At 34.8% G+C, this 22,353-nt stretch overlaps 1 protein-coding gene across 1 annotated transcript; it reads left to right on the forward strand.

Annotated features, from left to right (window-relative positions):
• Nucleotides 1-197: 197 nt before the first annotated feature.
• Nucleotides 198-18,917, forward strand: LOC121399000 (interferon-induced very large GTPase 1-like). The gene is made up of 12 exons (XM_041578737.1): nt 198-231; nt 2,079-2,278; nt 2,528-2,576; nt 2,849-2,949; nt 5,183-5,243; nt 6,460-6,518; nt 7,904-7,946; nt 8,550-8,656; nt 9,486-9,528; nt 11,111-11,226; nt 12,054-12,096; nt 13,579-18,917. The coding sequence occupies exons 2-12, from the start codon at nt 2,117-2,119 to the stop codon at nt 18,261-18,263; spliced, it is 5,469 nt and encodes a 1,822-aa protein (XP_041434671.1). The 5' UTR covers nt 198-231; nt 2,079-2,116; the 3' UTR covers nt 18,264-18,917.
• Nucleotides 18,918-22,353: the final 3,436 nt, after the last annotated feature.

Genomic DNA, 22,353 nt, shown 5'->3' on the forward strand with positions numbered 1-22,353 from the left:
CGCGAACACCAAATCGGCAGTTCGCTACATCCCTATTGAGCAGCACCATAGCCAAATTAGACTGAAGTGGTGTGTATTTGGATATTTCAGTCACTAACACAGACCAGGGAGCCAGACATTCTGGATGGTTGGGGGGGGGCTGCTTCTAAAATTTGCCATAATGTTTTAACACTGCAAAATTTTGTTCTCAGGGAGAGGCACAAGCCCGACCTAAACCTTTCATCTTTGACAGTGAGTATCTTCTTAAATTTTTAATTTCTGTGATGTTAGGTTTTTTTTTAATTTTATAATTAAACAGCAATAATATTTTTGTTAGTTCCAATGTTCCAGTGACGTTATCATTTACAATGCAGCCTTATCAGCTTTAAATTAGATTTATACGCTTTTAAACTTTTATTCAGGTAGTTCATGTTCAGATTGTACATGTTAAAAATCAAATAAAGAAGGGAAATCTAAAAAACACAACCCTGTATTCTTATGTATCTTCTAGTACTGGGCATGCATGTCTATATGCTTATAAAGCCTCTGGTTATCGTTAGTGATGAGCGAATTTGTCCCAAAATATTTGTGAAATGCATTAAAAACAAAGGACATCAAAAATATTTTTCCTTGCAACAATTATTTGACGCTCATGAAAAAAAAAAATCTGCACCAAATGCATTTCTTAAGGTGACTTTTTGGTCGAAATGCATTAAAGTCAATGGGCGCTTTTTTTGTCCCTGCTTTATTTTTCTAACTAAAGTGACTGTATATAGGGCAGAATCAAGAATAATCCCTAAATCACCAGGCCTGAGGAGATGGGGTGAGTTGTATAATTTAAGGTATTATTGGGACATCCAAGCAGAAATAGCAGATAAGCGGGAAGAGATCCACGTTAAAGGAACAGTAACGTCAAAAAATAAAAGTGTTTTAAAGTAATGAAAATATAATGCAGTGTTGCCCTGCACTGGTAAAACTGCTGTGTTTGCTTTAGAAACACTACTATTGTTTATATAAATAAGCTGCTGTGTAGCAATGGGGGCAGCCATTCAAAGGAGAAAAAGCTCAAGATACACAACAGATAGCAGATAAGCTCTGTCTGTCTAATGGTGTTATCTGTTATCCATTTGTTAACCTGTGCCATATAGCCGTTTTTCAATTTCCGCCATTGCTACACAGCAGCTTGTTTATATGAACTACAGTAGTGTTTCTGAAGCAAACAGATCAGTTTTACCAGTGCAGGGCAACACTACATGATACTTTCATTACGTTAAAACATTTAAATTTTTTGGTGTTACTGTTCCTTTAAGAGCTCTAGGTTGAAACAACATAGCGGTGGTACTGGAAACCATGTTAGTTTGCCAAGGGGGACGTATACAGAGAGAATAAAGGCCTAAGACAGAGCCTTGAGTAAACCTAACAGTGAGAGGTAAGTGACAACATGATACTCCATTATAGGAGACAATGAAATTGAGTAGTTTGGGAGGTAGGATCAAAACAAAAAAGTGCAATAAAAGGAGGATTTTTGTACAATCTATTTCTAAAGGTGTCAGTTTAGTTTTTGAAGTACTTTTGAGCAGTATCTGATGTAGAGGGTGTATGTCAGATCCTTCCATATACAGCAAAAAGAAAAGAAATAAAATAATAAATTAAAAATAAGGAAAGGAAGCAAAAGAAACAGAGAAAAGATCGGTCACAGAGCAAAAAGAAAGAACAGAGGGAGCTCCCATATATCTCGAGAACAAAATGGATATGTAGATTACACACTCTATAATTTTCAGGCCAGCACCACTCGCTGTTTACATGAAATAATTATATGAAGTAATTAACAGGTAGCTATCAGCCGGTCTGAAAGAGACAGAAGGATAACTTCCACCTCATTGACAGATATATTAAACGGCATGTCTACATAAGATCCTTCCTCCTCTTAATCCTTATGGGACACTATATCAGATATGCATTTTACAACACTCCCTAGTTAACTAGTATACATAGCATAAGTAACACAACATTGTACCTAGGATGACGAATGATGACTTTTTCATCATTGTCTTTTTGTAGATATTAAAATCTGTGTTTTTTAATTTGTTTCAAAATAGGTATTGATTGTGAAGTGAGAGCTAACTATGTCAAGGAGATGATTGAAAAAATGAATAACGTGACCAGTAAACCAGGTGCCACTCAAAGAAATATCTGCAAACCAAATGATAGAAGAAATCTGGAAAGAGAGTCTCCATCCCATTCAAAATGCCAAGAAAATATTAAATTGAAGACTCAAAACAGAAACCGTCACCTCAATGTGAGTTTTCTCTGTTTCATGCATTATAATGAACAGGTGGAACATTGGTCTTTACTGCTTCCACTCAGTCCCAGCTCCTCCCAAAGGAACAGGATATGCTCCTCTTGTTATTTCACTTAATATTTATCTACATTTTGTTTGTATCTATTTCTCAGTCTTTGGGAGGATTGCAGATGCCTACAATGAAGCATTATGTGACAATGAATACAATATATAGAGTAATTAAATGTTCATACTTGTTACTTACAGCAATCCTGTTTAGAGGCAAGATCTCAGCAGCCTGTGGATGTTCCCAGAAGTGAGTTCCCTATCTCAGGTGTTGTTATAAAAAAAATGAAGATTTGGTTACATTTATGTGATGTACTGATTTGATGCAAATAATCATATCTGTAAGTGTAAGTGGCTTTCATAGAAATTAAGCTCTGAGCAACATTCCAGAATTGGCCTTTTGAAAGCATTACAAAAAAAATTCTGGTAAGACTATGTGACTATAATTCAAGCCAGATTTCTGGTATCTTTATATTGATATTTTATTCATATTCTAATTATTTCATTTATTTTCCTTGCAAGACCCCCAATCTGATCTAAAAATAAGGACTTTAGGGCAAAAGTCGCCTCCTGTACCACATGCATCAACCACAGTAAAGATTGGAACATTACCCACATCTCTAGTAAGTCTAGATTTCTATACACCACTAAAACTATTCAACAGAAATATCACACAACGGGGACAAAATGTTTTTTTATGTGAAAACTGATGGTTGAGATTCAATTTGAGATGCAATTTAATTCAGAAAAAAGTTATCTCACTGTTTAATACAGTAATACATGGAGCACCCCATGGTACTTAAATAATATATAATAATAATAATATAATATAATAATAATATAATATAATAATATAAAAATATATTGATTGAGTTAAACCCCAACTTGGGAAGTGCATTACATTAAGACAGTATTCAATTCCCGGATCAAGTACCCATGGGTTCCTCAATCTATTATCTTAGACTGCTCTTGTCTTTTGGTAGCACCAGGGCAGTACTTTTGGAGAGGAGTACATACTCTAGTACAGTGTGCAGATGTTCATTATTTTCAGGCTTTCACTCAAATAATTCCTATCTTCAAGCATTGAGCATTGTTTTGCTCCCAAACATAGGACTGCCCCTTAGGGGCCTCAAATGGGCAGTTACTGTATGGTTTATGGGGGCATCTTTATAATACTCTTGGGTTTCTAGAAGAACAAATTAAAATTCTTTCTTTCTGAAGAAGACCATTTAGCGTGAGTTTTGGGTTGAACACTTGAGCGAGGAGTAAATAGTCTCCATATGCATATGTTCATTATGTTTTAATTCACACAATTCTATCTTCTAACATTGTTGTTGTTGCCAAAGCATATTACTGCCCCTTATTTACCCCGAATGGACAGTTATGGTTAAAGTATGCATGTTTATTTCATTCTTGGGTTTCTAGGATAACTACTAGAAATTATTTCTGAACAAGAAGAAAACCAATGTGAAGGCCAGTTGGAGTGAGAATTGCATTAAAATTGTGTGCCCATTAGTGAGGTACTTATCTATAGCTAAACTTCAGAATGGGTCTTAGAACACAAATAGCTTGAAAGACACAAATGAGAATTGTAGCAGGCAGATTTGCCAGTAGTTCTTTATAAGGTATATCTTTAAGATCATTAAATATTTGCCTCTGCCCATAGTTTTACCTGTTTTGACTGTGTCACATCTCAATGTATACAAGAACAACTACAGCCATGTGCTATATCCTTTTGATTTTGCTTGAATTTATATATATATATATATATATATATATATATATATATATATATATATATATATATATATATATATATATATATATATATAAATTATATATATATACAATGCCCCGCAGTGGGTCGAAACGTTAGATGCACGAGTGATGAATTGATGAACAAATAAAAGCCTTTTTTTCACATGAATTTGGAGTGCGGGTCCATCTATAAGAATTATACATTTGAATTTGACCCAGCACCTGCAAACAGAAGTTGGAGTTTGAGTGCAGGTACCATCTGAACATATATATATATATATATATATATATATATATATATATATATATATATATATATATATATATATATATATATAGGCCAGTGTTTAATTTGGGATGAAAAATGTGAAGGGATTCTATGTGAGTGTAGCGTGGCACACATAAAATCAGGTCCCACACATAAGCCACACGCACTGCTGTAATAAGCCATATCCGGTATCTCTCTTTCTGGTTTTGCTCACTTTATAAGCCAAGCCAGCATGCTTTAAATTAATTTACAACAAACAGGGGTATGATTTAATAAACAAGAGCTACAGAGTAAAGCTATGATCACAGGGCCCTACCTCCAAGAGCCGATGCAATGACAATTTCATGTTTAAAAGAACAGCCAAAAAATGTATCTATTTTAAAGGAATGACAATATATAATGGCATGTTTCCCTGCACTAGTAAAACTGGTGTGTTTGCTTCAGAAAGACTACTATAGTTTATATTAATAAGCTGCTGTGCAGCCATGGGGGCAGCCATTCAAGCACATGATACACAGTAGATAACAGATACGTACTTCTATATTATATATAAACAATCTGCTGTGTAGTCATAGTGGCAGCCATTCAAGTACAGGATACACAGTAGATAACAGATAAGTACTACTATAGTTTATACATATAGTACTACTATAGTTCCCTACATTACAAAAAGATACCAGCTTGGTAATACAGGCTGGCATTCTGGCCAGTGACAGAACTATTTTATATATTGAGTACCAAACCTATATCTGGGGGAGTCACAAACTCACAGACTAAGATAGGAGGTAAAATAAAAATCAATTAATTCAGATCTCTCATTTTTTTGACAGAAGCTTTTAAATCCATCATTCATAAAGCATCATGAAGATGTTGCCACTGAAAGTTTTCACAGTGAGTATTGTTTAATGATTGCAACTAGATATTGCTTATGAACACTTATGGGGTTATTTACTAAACTCCAAATGCAAAAAAAGTCAGAAAAATTTGTGATTTTTTTTTTTATAAAATCTGACTTTTAAAAAATCACAAAATTTTCAGAATTTATTAAACCCAGAGGATGGAAAAGTCTGAATTGGAAAATCTGTCTGTAACACTCACACCAGGGAGCCACTGTAACTGGAGTTAGTCTCACACTTGGAAGTGGGTATGGTGGAAGCCCAGTGGGATAGCCATAAACAATTGGAGAGGACATAGTGATTTTGCAGGTTTAATGGTAACAGAAGAAAACAGGAACAGGCAAAAATCAAATACAAGATCTAGCCAAAGTCATTTAAAGGAAATCAGAAGGGCAAAGAATGCTGGAACAAGAACACTGGAACAAGGATTTCAGGAATACAGGAACAAGGAATGCAGGTCATCCAGGAACAAGCAAAATACATTCAATGACTCAGGGTGGGGTTTATAAAGGGCAGAAGAGGGGGAATAGAAAACACATGAGGGAAACAAGGTGGGTGGAGAACAGGTAGGAGACAAACTGGGAACAGGCAGATATACAGGAACAACAATGACCAACAATGACAAGGTCAGGACCAGCCCCAAGAGCCTCCAATAGCTCACTCAGTAAGTCCAAGAGTCCTGGACAGTGTAAACCAGAGTTCGAGTCCTGGCTAATGCCAACACTGGCATCTCAGACCTGTCGAGGTTGCAAATGAGGCAATGAGAGAAGTCCCAATTACTTTGTGATGATTTTCTGAGTTTTCAGGCAAAAGGAAAAATCCGAAAAAAATCACTGGGCCCCACAAGGCACAACCTCAATATACCGTAAGAGAACCATGATGTACAAAGGTGTAATAACTGTTGCTAAGCTTTGCATTGCGTACAGAGCACCAGATTCTGTTAAGATGGAATTGGATGGTGCAGGACTAGCAGTGCCAATGTTTCAGGATTTGATGTAAGAATTGATGCTGAGGTTGAACTTGGGTCTTTCTTGGAGTAGACTATAGTATATAGATCAAAATACCCCATTAACTGTGTAGTAAGAAATACATGAAATAAAGTAATTTCTATCTGAGCTTAATTATTTTTTATTTTTATTTTTTACAAGCCCTTCAGTCTGATCAGACCAGTAGAACTAGGATAACTAATGAATGGTGTCTTCCTTCGACAGCCACACCTCCAAGCCAGGTCTCCAAATTCAAAAGCAGGAATTATCCACCTACATCATTAGTAAGTTTGCAGAGCTATAATATGATTTATGAGCAGGGGAAAATTTAAGCATGTGCAACACTGATTCAGTGTAAGTGAAAGTAGACTGGCACTGAGCACTATTTGAAGAAAAGGCTCAATCTAGAATCTGTCAAGGCACACTGGGCAAGGACAAAGGACTCCCTCCCCTCCCTTATCCAATTTAGGTCCAACTTAGCGGGCAACACTAGGGGATTTCCAACCATGTGGGATTTAACACCATAGGGGAACATAACCCTATGGATCCCGACAGTATCATTTTAAAAGTCAATTCTTACTACAATCTAAGCTTTGCAGATAGGGTTGCACACTAACACAAGCAACATTTAGCCAATTTTAGCAACCAATGGTACACAAAGATAAGTTATTTGAAGTTATTTTATGGCATATATTGAGTTTTAGTTTGGAAAGCTTAGCCTTGCTTAGACGTCATTATAGTCCACCCATGGAGTTAGCATTTGCTGGTCTGTGTATTCTAAAACATCAATATCAGCATCAGATTGATCTCTATAATTATATCTATAGTTTAAAGTTAAAATGATTTTCAATGAGCTTACACACTAACTCAGGTACAAGTCAAAAAAACAATTTTATTGACATTGCAAGATGATTTATACAATTGTTCTATAATTTTAGAGTAAATATTTAGGGGCAGATTTATCAAAATTTTATTTGAATATAGGAATAAAAAAGAAAAATTAGAACTTTCGAGTTAAAAAAAACTTAAGCTCCGGAACTGCAAAAACTCAAATTAAAAAGTACTCTTGCTACAAGAAATCAAATTAATGTAAAAAAGTCAATGGCAGAGGTCCCGTTAACCATTTGAAGGTGGTTTTAACTCTGTGAATTTTGGAGTTTTCAATCATCAAATTTACGTTTTTGGGGCTTTAATTTGAGTTTTCACTCATCAAACTCGAAAAGTTGCACGATTCAAATTTTTTTCTCAATTTAAATTTTTCAAGTCGAATTATTACTAAATAAGCCACATTCATGTATGTGAGTTTATTTCTGTTTCAAAATTTCAATTTTTTTTAATTTTAGTAAATAACACCCTTAATGTTTTGACACAATTTTCTCAAATCACTGCACAATATTGAATTTAAACTTAAACCAATTTGCCCAAAAGCATACACTTATTTTACATTTTAAGTGGCAGGAACAGAGAAAGACTAGAGGAAATAGCTTGGAGTCAGGAGAGAGAAGGCTGGGAACAGTAGTTAAAAGCATTTATAGCATGCTTGACATAACAAGTAGCTTTAGTATACTGTATGTGTATTATACAGGTCATAAATTATTTTAAAAAATGTGAACCTTCTGTGTGGGGAAAGCCTTCACTTTCAGTTTATCTGAACATTTTTTTGTTACAGGAACCACCAATGCACAAAGAGAAAGCTTCCAGTGTTGAAACAAGTAAGTGATCACCATAAGAATAATTTGATTCCTTAAGGCTTATTGGACACAAATGCTCCATCCAAGTGTCATTGTGTGCCAGCAACTGCTTAACCTTCAATTGAATCTGTAAGTAGGGTAGTATTGCTTAAAATTTCCTTGTACAAGTGTTTGACTTATATACCATCTTTGCAAAAGCCACATTCATCATACTGTACATTGGCAATGTGTACTAAATGTGATCAGAATATTTGTATTTAATTTTTTCATGATTAATATAAATTACAAATAGTGTTTCTACATAATACTCTGCTCATATTTAAGGAAAAGCAAGAAAGAAGTAAGATTAAAAGACACCTTTACTGGTCTCTGTAAATTCTCTGTTGCAATTAACATGCACTATATCTTCATGCACTAATTTCCCAGAATTAAATATGAACATTGTGTTATACAAAGCCAACATAACCTCATTTGATGTTCATGTTGAGGGTGAAATTGGGGCTTTCTCAAAACGGACTATGGTGATCAAAATAGCCAATTTACTGTACAGTAAGAAATACATATTCAGTTCTGAACAAAAGTCTTTTCTCTATGAACTTAATTATTTACATTTTGTATTTCAAGACTTTCAGAATTTTAGGAGAACTAACAAACAGCTTCTTCCTCCAAAGCCCACGCTACCAAGCCAGGAATCCAAATATAAGAACTGGAATTGTCCACCTACATCATCGGTAAGTTTGCAGAGCTATAATATCATTTGGGAACAGGGGAGAATGTAAGCATGTTCAACATTGATTTAAGATATAAACATGTGTATATATTAATTCAAAAGTTGTGGATTTAGTGCACCACAATTGAAATGTTAGGCTTAAAAGGGCACAACAGGAAAGGAAGTGATTCAGAAACTACAATAAAAAGAAAATCAGCCAACTGAAAGTTTCAATCTCAAAATATCTGTATCATTCCAAAAGTAAATTTTAACTGCAGTCTAGGCTTTACAAATAGGGTTACACAATAACGCAAGCAACATTTAGCCAATTCTAGCAGCCAATGGCACACAAGGATACGTTACTTTATATCATATATTGAGTTTTACTTTGGAAAGCTTAGCCTTGCTTAGACTTCATTAAAGTCCACTGACGGAGTTAGAATTTTCTGGTCTGTGTAGTCTGAAATATCAATGCCAGCATCAGATTGATCTCTATAGTTATATCTATAGTTAAAGTTAAAATGTTTTTCTGGGATTTTAAATCACCTCACACACTAACTGCATATGCACCAAGAGACTACCTTTAATAAGTCAGGTACAAGTAAAAAACAATTTGATTGACTTTGCAAGATTATTTATAAAGTTCTTCTGTAATTGTACAATAAATGCCTCAAAGCATACAAACGACTAGAGGAAACAGCTTGTAGTCAGGAGAGAGACAAGGCTGCATGTCATGTATTTAATATACTGTATACATATTATACAGGTAATAAATTGTTTTGAAATTTGAAACTACTGTGTGTGGGAAAAGCTTCACTTTCAGTTTACCTGAAATTTTATTTTTGGTACAGGAACCATCAATGTATGAAGAGAAAGCTTCCAGTGCTAAAACAAGTAAGTGATATCCATCCCTAGGCCGACTGGACACATTGTATATATTCTATCTAAATGCCCTTGCTTGCCAGCTACTGCTTAACATTCACTTGCTGCATAATATAGTATACAGTATATAACATATCTGTCAGAGACACATCTCTTGTAGAAGAGTCTGACTTATATACCATCTCAGCAATGTCCTACTGTAAAGTATCCTTATCTTCACATTCAAAACACATTTAAAGTATAAGCAGAACTTTAAAATAAGTAAATGTAAAATTGATGAGGGGGCTATTCTAAGCACTTTTGTCATTTACATTCATTATTTATTTATTTTTTATTCCAAGATATCAAAGGATACATGTGCTGTTAATATGAATGAATTTTGGAGAAAAAGAAAAGGAGGAAAAAAGTTGTCATGAAAAAAAGAAACAGGCTGCTCTGATGTTCTTCTGCTTTGGAAAGAGTTGAGAAATATTTCAATTTTTTTTCCTAAGCAGAAAAACATCAGAGCAGCCTCTTCCTTTCTCCTGACAACTTTCTTGACTATTTGGTGGTCAGACTGGTGGGAAACTGACCAGCAGGTGGCGCTGTTGGAACAAAATTCATTCATATTAACAGTACATGTATCCCTTAATATATTGGATTACAAATAAATAAACAATGAATGTAAATGACAAAAGTGCTTAAAATTTTACATTCAGCTTATTTTTTAACAGAGCAAAGAGCATTCAAAAGGTTTTGTAAAGGTATGAAGAGTATGTCCTTGGAACAAGTAGTAAAATGAATCATATAGTACACTGGAAATATGGGCTAGATGCGATAACATTATATGTATATTTTTTATTTCTTATCATTAATATCAATTGTTTCGACACAACACTCTGCTCATATTTACGTTCAAAAGTTACTTAAAAAATGAAAAGCAAGAAAGAAGTAAGTTAAAAAGCCAAAACATGTTTACTGGTCCCTATACATTCTCTGTTGTGATTGACCCTAAATAAAAATGTGAACGTATATTTATATTCATGTTGCTTAAACAGTTCAATGTAAAAAAAAATGGGTAAATAGATAGACTGTGCATAATAAAAAATATTTCTAATATAGTTAGTTAGGCAAAAATGTAATGTATAAAGGCTGGAGTGACATAACTGTTCAGTGAGTTTGCAATTGATCTGGCTATTATGTTACACATCCAGTCACTCCAGCCTTTATAAATTAAATTTTTTGCCTAACTAACTATATTAGAAACATTTTTTATTTTGCACAGCCTATCTATTTACCCAGTTTTTATTTTTATAAAATTTCTTTAAAAAAATCTTTAAATATTACTCTATCATATACTGTACATTCTATAACTGCTAAAGCTGCCATTGTCTGGTAGGCGCTGTCTTGCTACAAGTTTTTTATGCCTTAGCCCTCCAGTTATGATATACAAAGCCAACATAAGCATTGATTTTGAGGGTGAACTTCGGGCGTTCTTAAAGTGGAATATTATGCTCAAAACCCCAATTTTCTGCAAAGTAAGAAATAAATGTTCAGTTCTGAAATAAAGTCATTTTTCTATTAACTTAATTATTTAATTTTTTTTTCTTAAAAGTCCTTCAATCAGATCAGACTGTTAGGAGAACTAATGAACAGTGTCTTCCTCCAAAGCCCACACTACCAAGCCAGTTCTCCAAATTCAAGAGTTGGCATTGTCCAACTACATCATCAGTAAGTTTGCAGGGGGATTATAAATGAACTTACACACTAACTGCATATGAATCAAGAGACTACTAGCTTGTCATTTTATTTATGACTTTGCAAGATGACTTCTTTAATTGTGGATTTGTAGATTCAATATTTAGAGGCAGATTTATCAAGGGTCAAATTTCGAATTCATTTAGAGTTTTTTTTTATCTCACATTAACTCTGATTTTATTTAAAATTCGATTGGGGGGTAATTTATTGAAAAAATTGAATATGTAAAAGTTGTATGAATTTTACCGACCCGAAAACTTGATTCAAATTCGTTTTGAATTTGACCAAACGCAATTCGAGTTTTTTCTCCAAAAAAAAGCTTGAAAGTCAGGAAGGCTGCAAACATTTCCAAATTGATCACGGACATCTCCCATTGACTTGTACAGGAATTCAGCAGGTTTTAGGTTGCAAATGGTTGAATTTGAATTCTTAAAGGACCAGAGTATGTTACATCTCCAAAATCTAATTTGAAATTTCTAAAAAAACTCAAATCGAGTTTGGATAATTCTCTAGTCACATTTGACAGTTTTGACCATAAAAAAAAATAAAAAAAATTCAAATTAGAATTCAAATTTTCAATTCGACCCTTAATAAATCTGCCCATAAATGTTTTATGCAATTGTCTCAACTCACAGCACAATCTTGAATGCAAACTTAAACCAATTTGCCAAAATCATACAGTTATTTCACAGTTTAAGGCACAGGTATATAGGAAAATTAGAAATTATTTTGAAAGTTTAACCTTTCCTGTGTGTTAAACCTTCACTTTCAGTTCACCTGAACATTTATTTTTGGTACAGGATCCGTCAATGTATGAAGAGGAAGCTTACAGTGCTAAAACAAGTAAGTGGTCACGATCAGAATAATTCAATTTCCATAAGGTCTGTTGGACACAGGACATTGTTCTGTAAATGCTTTATCTAAATGCCCCTGCATGCCAGTAAACATTCAACTGAATAACATATACACATTGTCTGTCAGAGATACATCTGTAGGTCGGGTAGAGTTGTCGAATTGTCTGACTTATATACCAACTTTGCATTGCCCTGCTGTATAGTACAATGTAGAAGATTTCAGAAAATAGCACAACTCCATGAATGTTGCAGGTGGGAAGCTTACCCCTTTTATTTAAAGTGACCACCTGTGCATCAACGTTTTGGGGGGATTAACCCTCCCTTCGTCAGTACAGTACAGTAACCTCATTTTCACATTTAAGGTGTTATTTATCAAAATTAGAAATGTTTTCACTATTTTCTAAAAAAACACTCCAACCAAATCCTCACTGACTTTCCCCCCATATTTATCAATACATTTTCATGAAAATTTCTTGTGTGGGAAAAGACTCAATAGAATCGTTAAAAAATCTGAATTGTGCGATTATTTTTGATTTGTCACCAAAAACTGTGACTTTTTCTGATTTGACTCCCAAAACCTGCATTTTTTTGGATTTGACACCACAAAATCTTTGGATTATTGATGAAACCCTGCACAGATCAGGATATCTTCAAAAAGTCAATGGGACAATTTGCCATCGACTTCTACATAAACTCGGCATGAAAGGATAAGTAAACCTTCAAAATAAGTGAATGTAAAATTGATGAGGGGGCTATTCTAAACACCTTTGTCATTTACATTCATTATTACTTTATTATTTATTCCAAGATATTAAAAGATACATGTACTGTTAATATGAAATAATTTTGTTCCAACAGTGCCACCTGCTGGTCAATTTCCCACCAGTCTGACCACCAAGTAGTCAAGGAAGGTAAGGAGAAAGTAAATGAGAAAGAAAGAGGCTGCTCTGTTGTTCTTCTGCTTAGGAAAAACAGATTAGAAACCTTTCTAACATCTTTCTTAAGCAGAAGAACAACAGAGCATCCTCTTACTTTCTCCTGACAACTTCCTTGACTACTTGGTGTTCAGACTGGTCAAAAAATGACCAGCAGGTGGTGCTGTTGGAACAAAATTCATTCTTATTAACAGTACATGTATATTGGAATAAAAACAAAATAAATAATGAATGTGAATTGCAAAGTTTCTTAGAATAGTACTGTTCTAAATTTTACATTCACTTATTTTTAAGGTTTAGTTATCCTTTAACATTGCTATATAGAAGACTTTTTTTATCAAGTTAAATGGGAGACATTGAGTGTATTTCAATCCCAGGAGACAGTGTTAGGAATGGAGAAACTTCATAATTATCTTTACATCTACACAGTAAGCAATATCAAGTTAGTTATACATTAATTAGCTACTTGTGTGATGTTATTGATTACCGAAGGGTATAATACTGTATATTGATTTATATCTATATATTGTTCTCAGCAGGTGGAAGAAAAGCATTTGCAGACATATTATCACAACTGAAGATGCAACATTGCAGGAAGTCCAAACTGTCACTTAAGGATGTGCTAAGTATTGGAAATGAATCTGTAAAGAATATTGAGATTAGGGCTGTTGAAGACATCCCCCAGTACTTTTTGCAAAAAGTTTTGGCCTTTGATGGTGGTGCAAGAAGCACAACATTAAACCAGCCATCACCTTGCAAGACAGATGAATGGGATTTAATATTCAATAAATCTGAAGTCATGGATTCTAATTTAGAAAATGCTGTCCATCCACTTGATGTTATATGCGCTGTTTTTCATTGTTCAGATAACTTTTTGCAACAAGAACTCGTATCTAAAATGTCCTTATGCCAATTTGCTGTCCCTCTAATTCTTCCACCTGGTGATGGCACTGAATGTACCTTCTTGCTGTGGGCACTGAGAGGTATTGTAAAAAGATGGAGGCCTCACTCGTTAGCTGAAAATAGAGGCTTTATTGAAAACAATATTGTGAATGTACGTATGCCAACATTTTCTTTTGTCAGGCTGGGGGAGTGCAACTTATCAAAGTCCAAAATCCTTAATCAACTGCTTTGCCAGTCTCAGGCATATTATGACATTTTTGTGAATCATGATATGGACTGTGGAAATGGAGAAAAAAGAATTGCCGATGGATTAGTGGAAATTTCTTGGTTCTTTCCTGGAAGTATAAATAAATCTGAAATATTCCAAGAACCTGTGGCAGTCACCAATTTGCGAGGAGACTTGAAGTCCAACTGGAGACAATTTGCATTTCTAACAAATGTTTCATCAGGAGTGTTTATATTTACCGAAGATTTATCTGAAAAGGAATATGAATTACTTTTGTCATGCAAAGATGCCAAAACACATTACTATTTTATTATTGACATAAGCAGTTATAAACAACCAAATCAGAAAACAATAGACATAGTGAAAAAGATGTCTGAACAACCTAAAGTTCACTTTTTAAAGACCAATATTAGAAACTCCAAAGAACTAGTTAGACAAATACAACAAATAGCCATTCAACGTTTTGAGACCCAAGTATGCCTCCAGGACCTGGCTGCTACAGCCTCTAAACATGGCATCCAAGTAGATGAGAATTCTCTAGAATGTCAGAAAGCCAAAACACAAGCAATTTCAATCACAAGTGAAATAAAAAATGTGTCAGAGTTTAAGAAAAAATCAATGCCACTTCAGGGGGATCTATGGACAGAATTATCCAAAATGGAAAAAGAGTTGTGTAGAATGAAGTACCAAGGAGACACTAACATTAGTATTTATAAAAGGGAACTGGTGAGAAAATGTTTTGATATACACAGGACACAATACCAATGTGAGCTACCTCGTAGCATAAGGAGCTATATGAATAGTTTGATGACATTGTCCACAGTGGAAAGAGGTTATTTTATCAGATGGATGAAATTCTATTTGGAGGAAATAACAAGAAATAGTCAGGCAGAATACAAAGAGAAATACAGCGAACTGTCAAAGAATCAACCTGAATTGAATCAATTACAACATAAAATATCTGACAGCTCTTTAGGAGTTGATCACTTTCTGCGTGAGCTGGGGCAGTTTTATGAAGCAGAATGTTGCATGGTGGATGAAAATCAAATACAAGCAAACCAAAAGCAGTTCACTAAACTCCCAGCAGTGGCAGCTGATCTCTTGTTGGATGGCTTCCCATTAGAACTAATGGATGGAGATGCCTCCAACATCCCTCTAAAATGGATAACAGATGTTTTAAAAGAGCTAAACAAGAAGATAGAGGGAAGATGCAGAATGAGAGTTATCACTGTGCTGGGAATGCAGAGCACAGGGAAATCCACTCTTCTGAACACCATGTTTGGGTTGCAGTTCCCTGTGGCCAGTGGGCGTTGCACACGAGGGGCGTTTATGTCACTGATTGAAGTGAAAAAAAATTTCCAAAAGGAACTGGGTTGTGACTTTATTCTAGTGATTGACACTGAAGGTTTGAAGGCTCCTGAACTGGCTTCCCTTGAGGGCAGTTATGAACATGACAATGAGCTGGCAACTCTAGTAGTTGGGTTGAGTGATATCACCTTAGTAAACATGTCCATGGAAAATGCCACTGAAATGAAAGATATTTTGCAGATAGTAGTCCATGCGTTTCTTAGAATGAAAGAAGTTGGAAGGAAACGCAACTGCTTCCTTGTTCATCAGAATGTGAGTGATGTTTCTGCTTATTTGAATAACAGAATAAATAGGAACAAACTTTTGAATGAACTAAATGACATGACAAAAGTTGCAGCAAAAATGGAGAAAATTGAAGTCCCTGTGGATTTCTGTGATATTATGAATTATCATCCTGACAAACACAGTTGGTACATTCCTGGGCTTTGGCATGGTGTCCCACCAATGGCCCCAATTAACTCTGGGTATAGTGAAAACATTTTAAAACTGAAGAAACACTTGATTGAATTCATAAAAAAAAGCCAGAACTCTGGTCCCCAAAACATTGATTCTTTTACAGAATGGATGAACAGTTTGTGGAAAGCTGTGAAATATGAGACATTTATATTCAGTTTTAGAAACACCCTTGTTGCCGAGGCTTATGAACAATTATCTACTAAATACTCAGAGTTGGAATGGAATTTCCGTAGTCAGGTTTATACATGGCTAACAGAGCAAGAAAATCATATCAAAAACCAACCTCAAAATAAACTAACATTTGTAACAACGGAATTACTACAGAATGGAACTGAATTATTGGACAGAGAAGAGGCCTATATGAAAGAGCAGCTAAAATTATTCATTGACAGAAGCATTAGCAAAATATATGTTGCTGAGAGATACCGAGCTGATTTCATGAGCTGTGTCAAATGTTTGCGCCATAACATGGAAGTCATTATTTCAAGTAAATGCCAGGAAATAGTGAAAATCCAGAGTGGGAAACATGAAATAAAGAATGTGCAAGACAGTTGCCTTAAATTAATTGAAGAAAAAGTGAATATACATTTGAAAAATCATAGAGCAAAATCATGTGATATGAGTGACACAGAACTTAGAAAGGAATTTGACTTGATGTGGGATACAATTTTGCAAGAGCTGCAGGTCGGTCGGTTAAAAAAACACAGAATTGATAGTGAAATGCTTGATCAATTTAAAAAAGAAATGACAAATAGAGGAAGTCTTGTGATGGAAATACTGCATAATGTAACATCTCTAAAGCATTATGGACAGCATTTTTTTAAGATGGATAAAAGCTATATCAATATTCCTTTGTGGACATCAAAAAAAGTTAAAGAATTTTTTACAAGCGACTGCTATAAAAAACTAAGAAATATTGCAACATTCTTAGAATCTATGTGCCAGAACTACGTCACAGACAAAATTAGAACAGGAGAAGATTACAATGAGATATACTGTCAGGAGCTGCTGAACATAATTAATCAAAAACTGAACCGAGAAGAAGTGAGAAAACTTCAGCCCACTGCTATGTTTGAGGTTAATCTAAAGTTACACATTTTAGGGGCTGCAGCTCCTCAGTTTCAGAAGATGCATGATGACTTTGGCTTGAAAAATGATCCCAGGCTTCTCATAAATAGATTAAAACCACAGTATTTTGATATATTGAAAAACAAACTAAAAGAGAAAGATGAATCCAATGCTCGAACTAAAGATTTCTGTGATCAGTGTTTGACACCTGCAATTACTGACCACATTTACAAGAATCTTGGCAAAGAAATAATTGATGACATTCTGAAAGATTCCTTGTACGTCAAATTCAACAGTCGGAACAATTTGTACTTTAAGATTCTGAAAGAACTGCTTGAAATTAACAAATTTGAAAATTATGCAGAATACATCACAAACTATGAGATTTATGTGAAAAGATGGATTTCAAAATACATTGTGATGAAATATACAAAGACTTCAGGCCTGGATGTATTGATAACAAAGATTATTTCTTCTGTTACTAAAAAAATCCAATCTGCTCTCACTGACAAAAATGTCCAAAAGAGTCAGAATGTTTCAGAATTTTTTGAACTATTTCGAAAAATGTTATGTAAACACTTGGTGATTTCTGACAATGCAATGAAAGTAATAATTTTCCAAAACACAGCAAATATTCCCCAAATCTCAACTGATATTGACTTTTATCTCGGGAAATGTCAAGAAAAAATCAGATCAGAAATGAAACATTTAGGAATTGAATCTATACTTGCCTGTCTGTTGCTAAAACCTCAAGATGAGTTGCTCAAAAAGGTGTTGGGATGTGGGAAAAAGTGCCCATTTTGTAATGTTCCTTGTGAAGCCAAAGGAGATGACCATCAGGTACACTTTGCATCCGCTCATCGGCCCAAGGGTTTAGCCGAATACAGATTTTCAGATGACAATGGTCTTTGTTCAACAACATGTTCAACTGCTATCATATCTAATGGCGCATTTAGAAATCCAGACACAGAAGGAAAATGGCATCCATATAGAGATTATCGATCTGTCTATCCACAGTGGGTCATACAACCAGAGATAAACTCAACATCTTCGCTTTATTGGAAATTTGTGCTTGCACGTTTCAATTATGATTTTGCAAATCTTTTTCAAACAAATCCAGCAGAAATCCCACAGGAATGGCTGAAAATAACTCAAAGACAAGCTCTCAGCAGCTTAGAAAACATGTATAACATAAAATAAAGTCCACCATCTATGAAAAGACTATACAGGAAAAATTCAATCTCACATATCGATGAAAGACATAAAGCACTTAAATTTAAATATTTTTTAAATTTAATTAAATTGAATTGAATTGTATTGCTAACTTCACATTTATGCCTTTGAAACTTTCTTTCATAGCAGGAAAAATTCTAATATGTGCCCCCCCCCTTAATATATGAAGATCACATTTCTGTGCCAAGCATACCAAAAAATAAATGGATCAATCTTACTAAAACTGATATTTCAATAGTTTGGGTGCTACAGCAACAACCTCATTACTTTTTACTTGAAAACCTCTCAGCAAGATGTACACAAAAGGCTAGGTGGGTGTCTTTTTTAGCATCCCCCATCTAACAAGTTTTAACCTATTATTTGGAGTTTTGGGGCAGTTACCGAAAACCTGTATAAAAGAAAGCACTGGACAGTAGTAGGGCTTTTGCGTGTGAGTACAGCAGGAGCTGGAAAGACTGGAGTGAAGGTGAAAGACTGAGCCAACAGATGATCCAGAGGTCCTGATTAAGAGAGAGAAGTTGACCACCATGTTTTCTTTCACTGTGTTTGTTGGTGACTATGAATTAATCAGTAATGGTAAATAATGTAAATATTTTTTCTTTAATCATTTAGTTGTAACAATCCATTCATTTATCATTCAGTAAATTCATTTTAATATAAACGTATTGGTGTTAATTATTTGTCTGTTTTCTTAAAAGAACCATAACCCTAGTAAGGGTGAATAACATTATAGCAATCCTATAAACCATGATTTGGGGGTTTAGTCAGTCAAACTGGGTCTCAAAAAGATTTTCTTCCTTGTGGTGCTACAGGAGTCCTGTGTCTCCGCTACAGGGGACAGCAGGTACACTATAATTTGACATGCTTCCACCCAGGGTCAGGTCAGACTGGACTGTAATACTCCTCCCTAAACCGAAGTCATACAATACAGAAGAAAGATTGACTTTTAAAAGGAAGACAGGTTGTACTTGTAAACAACTGTGATACATACAGCCTGCTGACCAGGAGCAACGTCCCAGAATAATGCAGATGGTGATCTATGAGCTACTGAGGACCATTTCTTTAGATTCCTGAGAAAAACTCCCTTTGGCTTTCTGCTGTGCCTTGAGAAGAGCACATTTTCCTCTTCAGAGCCAGGGGTGTAACTATAGAGGAAGCAGACCCTGCAGCTGTGGGAGGCCCAGGATGTATAGGGCCCCCATGAGGCCCTAATTAATGAGCAATTTCAAAAAAACAGGACAATCTTTGGATATGTTGGGGCCCTAAAATCAATTTGCTGTAGGCCCAGTAACATGTCACAGAACCACTGTTCAGAGCCCTCACAAGGACCCCCTTTTCTTCTTCACCCTAAATATAGTGCCATTTTCTGTCACTGGGGTTCCCTATTGATTTCACAGAGTAGAATACGGAACCTTGCAGAACATTGCTTTCCCTCTGCTGCTTCTTTTTCCCAGCATTTCCTGTGCAGCACTTCCTTCCTGTTAGATCACAAGGGTGGGGCTCCTCCTTCTCCTTGCTAGAACACAGATGAGAGACAAGTATACATTCTCATGAAAATGACCTAACAGAGGTTTGCCAGAATACAGGAGAGAGATTCAGGTTGCATTTTTGAAATCTAACAACAAACAACAAATGTGTCTATAGAAGACACGTAATAATACGTCATCTGCAAAGTCCCAAGTAAATAGAAAATTCAGAAATAAATGATGGGTAACTGAAGAGTAACTGAATCTGTAGATTTGATGTGCGGAAATTCTTTCCTCTCTCTATGAAGACTGTCTACCAAATTTATCCTGGTGGCTTCTTTTATGCCCCTATTGACCCAGCCTACCAGTAAATCCATATTGTTGCCATGTAGGTAGGGGAAAGTGTATTGGAGTCTGGATGATGGGATTATTTTCTCCCTGATTGCTCTGCCAAGTTCTTTTGGTGGTATGCACAGACATGTTGGAGCCACTAGGGTATCATAACTTAATGTAATTTCTTTATAGAAACTCAAATTTTTGTTTAGAAAATGATCAACTCATTAGTAGAGTTCACATATAAATCACATACATGTTATCATGTATCAAAACCCTTAAAAGCTCTACCATGGCTATCCCCATGGAATTATCACAGTTTACCATATAATTACCCTCTACTAAATTACACATTGAATGTATGGGATTCCAAAAGAACAAAGCTGGGCTAGTGTCTAAATCTTCCCTTATTGCTCTAATTATTCATAATCCAGATCCTCAGACAATCAACAAGGATACTGAACAAATTAATGTATTACAAATATACTATTTCTGTCCCAGTGCATTTCTATCCTAGTGAGATTACAGTTTATAAAGTCAGTTTACAAACAGGCATGGAACCTATTAACGAGAATGCTCGGGGACCTGGGGTTTTTCTGTATAATGGATCTTTCCATAATTTTGATCTTCATACCTTAAGCATACTAAAATATAATTTAAACATTAAATAAACCCAATAGACTTGTTTTGTTTTTCATTTTTAAAACTTTTAATAATTTGGATAGAATGGAGTCTATAGGAGGAGGACTTTCCAGTAATTCAGAGCTTTCTGGACAATGGGTTTCCAGATAACAGATACCATACATGTGCTTGCATTATCAACAAATTGTAAACTTTTAGATTAAGTCAAACCAACCTCCAAGGTTTTTGTGGGATTATGCTGTCTCTGCCAAGCCCCACCAAAAAATAATTTTCTCTATTTACAAAATAGTACTGCCTCAGCAAATCTATTTATTCCAACATCTTCCTCACTTCATGAAGTGAGGAATTGATCTTAATGGACAGTTTACAGGAAAAGAGTCACCAGAGGAGACAACTACAACATTTTCTCTGCAATGAAACACATCAAGATCTTCCTAGGAGTGCTTGAGCTATGCTGGAGATGTAGGACATCTCCTGGAACAACGCTACATATATTCTGCAACTACAAAGTTTTACAAAGTTTTTGGAATAAAATTCTTGACACTAGTAAAGACAACATGGCTAAAGATTCTTCACTTGCTAAAGAATAAGATTCTCAACTTATTTTGGATTAGCTATAAAGATTGTTAGATGGGTGCTGACAATGACCCAGAGGTCTAGCAACATATTTGTACCAATGACCTACTTACAGAACGATTATTTAACTGACCTGTAATATAGTTCATTGCAGCTGTTAGCTTTTTATTTTACATATATTCTCTTTATGATTACTTCTTTGTTCTAAAAATGTTATGTTTCTTTGTATAGTGCTGTATAATTGTAGACTTTTTAAAAAAAAAAAATTATAAGGGATAACAGGAATATAAAACAATGATACGTATAAGTAAGTATATCCTCTCAAAAAAATCATCTGGTGCTCATCGATTATCTAAAATCATCAATGCAGACTTATGTTTACCTTGATCCAAATTCCAATGTTATCTGGAAAGCCCCAAGGTCACAAGCATTTCTGGAAAATGAACCCTATGTCTGTACTTCCACCTCAATTCATAACAATAAAGCTTTGCAGTCTATTAAAAATTAAAAGTTCATCATTTTTATGATAATCTGTGATAACATAACTGTATCATTTGATAATCATAATAAAGTCCAGTGATCATATAAAAAGCAATTAAATATTATGATGAGATAATAAATAATGAATCATGAGTGAACTTCGCATTGGTGAAAATGCTCTGCACATTAGCAAAAACAATGTAGGTAAACTGATACACCACAACACAAGGTAAGGTTGTTACAACAATATATGCAAATATACAGTATCATGTTTTTTAAAGTGACCAATCCGCTTCTTTCCCTAACATCCAGGCAACCACCATTGAGAGGTAGTTTTTCTGATTTACCAGTAACAAGAACTATGACCTATCTTTGTTCATCTACATAAAATTTACCATAAACCTTTACCACTATGTGGGTATTCAGTTCTAAAATAATTCATCCTTATTGGAGACAAAACAATCCTATTGGGTTTATTAATGTTTAAATAATTTTTTTAGTAAACTTAAGGTATGGAGATTGAATTTAAAGAAAGACCCCTTATCTGGTTTAATTAGTTC

Source organism: Xenopus laevis, chromosome 9_10S (assembly GCF_017654675.1).
Source record: "Xenopus laevis strain J_2021 chromosome 9_10S, Xenopus_laevis_v10.1, whole genome shotgun sequence".
Lineage (NCBI taxonomy): Eukaryota > Metazoa > Chordata > Amphibia > Anura > Pipidae > Xenopus > Xenopus laevis.

Excerpts from the sequence above, each read along its gene's own strand:
- LOC121399000 (XM_041578737.1), top strand. The coding sequence starts at position 2,117 with ATGATTGAAAAAATGAATAACGTGACCAGTAAACCAGGTGCCACTCAA. Across the intron at positions 2,279-2,527 it reads ACAGAAACCGTCACCTCAAT|CAATCCTGTTTAGAGGCAAG; the intron begins GTGAGTTTTCTC and ends TGTTACTTACAG. Across the intron at positions 8,657-9,485 it reads ATTGTCCACCTACATCATCG|GAACCATCAATGTATGAAGA; the intron begins GTAAGTTTGCAG and ends TTTTTGGTACAG.